The sequence below is a fragment of the Sphaeramia orbicularis genome, chromosome 14 (assembly GCF_902148855.1).
Source record: "Sphaeramia orbicularis chromosome 14, fSphaOr1.1, whole genome shotgun sequence".
Taxonomy (NCBI): Eukaryota; Metazoa; Chordata; class Actinopteri; order Kurtiformes; family Apogonidae; genus Sphaeramia; species Sphaeramia orbicularis.
This window is the reverse complement of record NC_043970.1, coordinates 22,741,279-22,748,003: the sequence shown is the minus strand read 5'-3', so window position 1 is coordinate 22,748,003 and position 6,725 is coordinate 22,741,279. Positions and strand designations below refer to the sequence as shown.

General features: G+C 36.3%; 1 protein-coding gene across 2 annotated transcripts in view; it reads right to left on the bottom strand.

The window, feature by feature from the left end:
- Positions 1 to 396: 396 nt before the first annotated feature.
- LOC115433153 (uncharacterized) overlaps positions 397 to 6,725 on the bottom strand; it is a 35,286-nt gene continuing 28,957 nt past the window's right edge. For both annotated transcript variants that reach the window (XM_030154423.1, XM_030154424.1), the window contains one exon: positions 397 to 5,743. In XM_030154423.1, the coding sequence (XP_030010283.1) occupies positions 5,478 to 5,743 (266 nt within the window). In that variant the 3' untranslated portion in view covers positions 397 to 5,477. The remainder of the gene's footprint in view (positions 5,744 to 6,725) is intronic.

The window sequence follows — 6,725 nt, the reverse complement described above, 5'->3', positions numbered from 1 at the left end:
CAGAGGGAGTTTGTTTTAACCTCTCTTATTGATCATCCCTCTGGAGCTTCATCACACATGCTGCCAATGCCAACCAGCTCTGATGTAACGGTGAGTGGTGCAGATCTGGGTGGGGTGATCATCTGAATCATCAATCGCAATTGGCTGTTTGTATTGATGGTAATGTAACTGATCAATAACTCCAAATAGACACTCCTGACCATTCACACATCGCTGCTGATCAGTCAGCAGAATGAGACAATCACATGCATCACTGTATTGAATGTTAGCGTTCAGGAAAGATTTCAGCACACACTATAAAAAATAACAGACTGGAAGTTTTTTTTTTTCCCTTTTTTTTTTTTGTTTTTTTTGTTTGTTTTTTTTTATTAAAAGAGCCAGTTCCAGTGTTTTTACTAGAAATGAACATGGAGAACAACTTCACAATCCAGCCATCAGGTTTTGAACTGCACACTTTTGGGATGCTATTATGGTTTATCATACTCAGCTAGAACCAACATAAAAGAAGACAAGACAGCAATTAAACCACTTGAGTGAAAAACTTCATTCATGTTACCAACAAAGAAACCACATTTTTCAGAACAGCTGCTGATCAAATATGTATGAAATGGAGAAGAATGAACCTGTAAGAAGTGAGTTTGTTACTCATTTAGCAGCCGCTGTTGATGCACGTCTACAAAGTGTCTTCAAACCCCTTGTATTTCACATCTCCTCTGCTCGGATATGAGTAACACATGATTTAAACCAATGCAAGTTTCAATTTGCACAATTTCTTCTCCCCTACATCCCGCTTTTGCTACATATTTTCATTTGTTTCTGGGAAGTTCTGGATGCGTGGAAGGCCTGTGAGTATTTGGGTTGATGATCTTGACACTGGCTGACTTTCTAGCTACAGATGCTCTGAAGAGTATTTCAGTATAACTCCACTTTTGCATATTATTTTGTGCTACAAGGTGGTTTATAGATACAGTTTTGGACTTTAATGTCTGAGAAGTACATTATCCCCAAAGCCCATCTATACTAAGAGTATATTATGTTATAAAGGGGCAAATGAATCGGGTCCAGAAATGCATTTTTATTAGTTTCAACTTTAGACAGTTTAAGAGCTAATGTATGGAAACCAAAAGGCTCCTCTTTAATCCTTCTTTGATTTATTGATACTATAATAACAGTGTAATAATACTGACATTGTAATAGTTAATGTTGATTTATTGTTGTTATTATTATCGATTTAGTCAACAAATCACATTTCAAAGTACTTGACATCACATCTTGACATGATATCAACTATGTAAAAAGAAAGGTTATTGATTAAAAGAGAATATTTTTGTTATTCACATTATGTAAAACTGTTTCCTGGCAGATAGATTATAGAGCTAAATTCAACAGATACCTTGCAAAAAATGTTCCTTCGCTTTAATTAAATTACAACCCTATCCTAAAATATATGACTGAAGTGAAAGAAAGGATGTTTTGGTAAAGAATAAAAGGCTTAACACTCTGCTTTCACACAGATTCATGAAATGGATTTGAGAAATATCTGACAGCTATGTTTTTTGGCCCTTTTTTTTTAACACTTTCTCTTTTCTTTTTTATCAATTTCATGAGGAAAACCTACAGAAGCAAATCCTACACTTGTGCACACAATCATTCTGAGATAAATCAACTGCGCCGACGCAGTACAATAAAGCCTGGATTGGACTGGTAAGCAGGGCTTTCATGGCCAAGCCCATTGTTTTGTATCCGTCACTTTTAGCTGTATGCATCACTTTGCATCTGCTGAACGTGACATACACAATAAAGTCTTTGTGATATAGCAGCATTGTTTTAGTCACAGTGCACCTCAAAGTATTCTGAAGAGTATAGTCAGTACACGAAGGTTGTCTAAATACAAGGACCAGTTACTACAATATGAAAATATTACATTTGCTCGAGAAAAACAATCCATTATGAAAAGCAAGGGGGCAACAGAGAGCATCACAGGGAAGGTCATATGAGTCTGGGGGATGTGGGGCAGCGGGGTGAAACAGCACAGCATTACAATGATAGTCATACCTGAAGAGTTCTTACCCCCAGAAGGAAGGAAGGAGGTGATCTGCCTTTTATCGCAACATCATTCCCATCATCAAATAGTAATCAATATCCTTAAAATTCAATATTTGGTACAGGAAATAACACAATGTTTAAAAATGAGCAATAAAATACAAACAGGAGTAAAGTTTCCACAAATAAGCAATGCACAGATATACAGTTCTCAAAAAGTTTGCAGACATACAGTGACCACTTCCAAATGTTTCTTCTTTTCAAGTGCAAAACACAAGCAGGAGGTTTTTACACAAACTGATGCTCACAGAGACACTGGCCCTTCAGGTTTTTAGAGAAAAAGTTCAGTTCATTTCCCTTTGATGAATCTCTCAAGTACAAATGTCTGAGGTCAGCGTTGACTCAACTGCACAGTAGGTCCTTTAATTAAAGAAATTGCTTCGACAGCCACTTTGCATATAAAGTCTGTATAAAAATCAAGGAGCGACAGCAACAGGCCCTCTTCGAAGGTTAACACGGCACCTACTGCTAGCTGAGCTGGAGAGACTGGAAGGGTGATGTTTGGCTGAGCTCTCAGCTGAAATAAAGGCGAGAGGTAAAAACAGAAACGTATTCTGACCTATGTTCACTGAGGTCCGACAGCACTGAGACTGAAAAACAAAGCTGAGGATCTGTGTCGACACTGTAGAGCTGGAAGATGTCGTTCTGTCTAAACAGCCTTTTGTACAAAAGAAAGATTCATGTAAAAAACAGTAAATACACAGACAGAGTATGTTTATACCGAAATCTGCATTACAGTGATGAAGTTTTACTGTAGAAAAATATATAGCCTATATCAAAGTCACTTTGCCAGAAAATAAATCCAACAAGCAAATTTCAGAAACCTTATTTTACAAAGTCATATTTATAGTGACAACACTGGAGGACCAAATTACACAAGGCTAAGCTGAAGGCATTTTGGTTCTTGGAACTTGCTGCAGGTTATTATTTAACCACAAGTTCCTGTAAAATCTGGAAAAAGGGGGCAACTGGCATTTTCTTCAAAGAAAAACAAAAAATGCTCGACATACAAACTGGTACCTTCTGTTTCTTCTTAAAACACAATCCAATGAATCTTCCAAATACAACAATGAGGGACTTTCAAAGAGCCAAAACATCCCTTTCAGGCTTCACAACATTTGATGTAAGTGAAACACAGCTATAGTTCTATCACAAAATGTAGAAATAAGTTTCATTTGCAGGCTGATTTGCATTGCCTTTTGATTAGAAATCAGCCTCTGTAGATTGTAGATTGTAAAGATGAAAAAAGTACATTAAATACGATAAAATAACACAAATGCTTCATCTTCCCAGAGCTACATGTTAAGGAATGACATGCTTTGCAAATGTGTCAAATATGACAAGGTTGCACAATTGAGGCCAGATGAAAATAATCACATGTCATCCTCAAAGTGTTAGATTATTAAATAATTAAGTACAGTGTGACATCTGAATAAAAGTTATGGCATCAGATTGTACAATGTGCAAAATAATCCTCATCATAACATAGACTTTCTATCAAATCATTTAGTTACACAGTGTTGAAGGAGCTATGATGCTTTGCAAATACTGCTATTGGTTAAACTACACATCACACTGTTTAGAGACAAATGCTGCTGTTCCATTTTAGCCACAGTTTTTACCGTAAAGTACTTAATCTGCACATATTCCACCGATTAATGTATAAGACACATTTTGCATTTTTCTTTTTGTGATAATAAGACAGAGTTTTGAGGCAGGTAAAAGTGTTTAGTCGGCCTACACCTTATCAATATAGAGGAAAATGTCACAGTGAATTCAGTGAAACCTCCTCCTGTCAAACCATTGTCCTCTCGAATAAAATAATGCATAGTCATGAATGACACAGTTAAGACTTCCAGTTCGGAAAATAAGGCAAAAAGAAAAAAATACAAGATGAGGAAGAGTGACGGCTAATCAGGCAAAAAAACTCTGATGTTCTGACTTTGAAATTAAGGACATAAAAAGTAGATTTGACTTTACAAGTTTCTACAACTGACTCCAAGTAAGAAAATCTAAGCCATAAAATTTCCAAAGTGACTTTGTTGTCTTGTCTCTGTTTCTTGTAGGGATTAAGAGAACACAAAAATGTCAATATCAGAAATTAAGGCTTATGAAATGAAATCTCCACTGTGTTGTTGCGAACTTCAATGTGCTCTTTAAATTTTAAGAAAAACATCAGTCTGCATGCGCCACGACTCGTCCCTTAGGACTGTTTCATGCTGAACACCGAAACTAAAGACTTACACAGGGACAGAGTTTGTTTTTTTTTGTTTTTTTCCCTAAAAAAAGGTCAACAAAACTAATGCATTTCTTCTTTAAACTGACCACAAAATGAACAATGCACAGTTGGAGAAGGTCTGAAAGCACATTATAACAGCAGGCCAACAAAACTCCCACTTCCAGCCATTGTAAATACTGTAAATCATGTTGTGCATTAAACTCATAATGTTAGGTTACTAATACTCATCCTCACTTATATTTACTTATATTCAAAGGCCTTAAATCAACCTGAAATTGAAGTATGTGGAAGTTTTTTTTTTTTACACAGTAATTCTATAATACTTTTATATGTAGTGTCTTTGCTGCTACTGTTCAGGCTGTTTCACTAAAATAAAACCATATAAACACACTTCTATTAGCTATTTGTCCTTTTTGCATTTTGTTTCTCAGGTTAATGCCACTCGTGTTCATACTAGGTCCATTCTGCTCTATTATTACACAGGTCCAAAACTGGAGATAATCCCAAGAAAAACATGACAACTGTGAACCAAAAACAGTGACTAAGGTGTTGTTTTGTTGTTGTTTTTTTTTTGACAAATTCCTTTCATCCTCAAGCCAGTACAGATGGTGATGATAAAACACGGGCAGTAAAGTGCATTGCAATGACTCGTGTGTTGCTACATGTAGTGGAGATGTTGGCGTGGTGTTGCGGATGACGTAGGTCATTAACAGTGAACCCATCTCCTGTCTGCTTTCATCTGCTGCATGCATTTATGATGAATGGCAATAAAGTCACTGTATGTGGCTGTGAATGTAAACGGTAGGAACAAAAAGGAGGAGGCATCAGAATAAAAGAGAAGAGATATCTGAGTGATGTTAGATCTATACAAAATATTGGCACATTTTCTTAAAAACAGTATACTGGAAGATGACTAAATTGTCAGAGTTACAACCAGACCAGACACTCATTTTCTCACAGTATTAAAAGTGCACTAATTGTCAAACAGATCATCATTTTGCACTTTGCTGAAGTTTTTCCACATCATAGCTCTCTTCCAAAATGTGCTGCACTTTCTTTTTCGTTCAATAATGCCACTAAAATCCATTTTTTTCTCTCTCCTTTACCGCCTAGTGCTCCTGACCTCTGACCTTTCTCACACTTGCGTCTCCACACCGTTAAGTTTAGGCATCAGGATGCGAGGGGTGACCCCAGAGTTGAGGTCCCTCTCAAACTCCAACAGCTGGCCCATGAAGTTGAGATTTGGGGAAACCACGGGGCGGCGGCTGCGTACGTACTTGTAGGCGTCTGTCATTGTCATAAGGGTGTGCTTCATAAGGTACGCAATGACAATTGTTGCAGAACGGGAGACGCCTGCCTGGCAGTGAACCAACACGCCCTGTCCACTCTGATATGCCTCCTCTGTAGGTGGAAAAAAACAACACTGATTATTTATTCATTATCAAACAAAAGACAGAAAAACCTCACTTAATGCTGTATGCTGAGTAATGAAATTAATAAGGATGCTCCAATCAAGCACTGATTTTCATTGGGAAATACTCAATTTAACTCGTCATTTCTATTAAGGCAGAGTTTCTCTGTGCACAGTTTACCCTATAAGTCCTAAACAGTCACATGCAACGACAAGTATCTACCAGTCTAAAATATTCAATAACTAATGAACCCCAAATCCTATCAAACATGTAAATAATTCAAGTAAAATGCAGTTTCTCATCTTTTCATTATCATCTGATCAGCTCTGTAACATTGATTCACTAATAAAACCATTGTAGTTTGATAACTGACAGTGGTTGTAGATGCTTGTTTTTATGTTCAGTTAATGATATATTTTGTTGAAAAAGTATTTTTTTCTTCAGTTTTCTCTATTTTGATATAACCTTTGAATTTACTCTGAGCTTGTATGATCCAAGGTTATTATTGTTAACGAAAACTAACGAAATGACCAAAACTAGAATTGAACAAAACATTTTTGTTAACTGAAATAAATAAAAACTATAATTAAAACAAAAAACAATAACTCACTGAAACTGCATTGTGTGCTTACAAAAGCAACTAAAACGTATAAAAATTATGGTTAAAATTCCCTTCGTTTTTGTCTTTCTCAATGTTGGATTGGCATGAAGTCGATTTATTTTGCATGAACAATTTTAGCTAGCGGCATCATACGCCACTTCACACTCCGACACTTCTAGTCACTTGTCGTTTAGAGTCTTCTTGCCCTCACTCTACCTGGCAACGTGGAGACTAAAGCTGGGTGAAAGCAATGGTGAGGAAGATAAAGATATGAAAAAACTAAAACTAATGCTAAAAGTAAGCATTTAGAAAAAAAATTAAAACTAATAAAAACTAGTAAACCTGCTCTAAAAACTAATTAAAACTAACT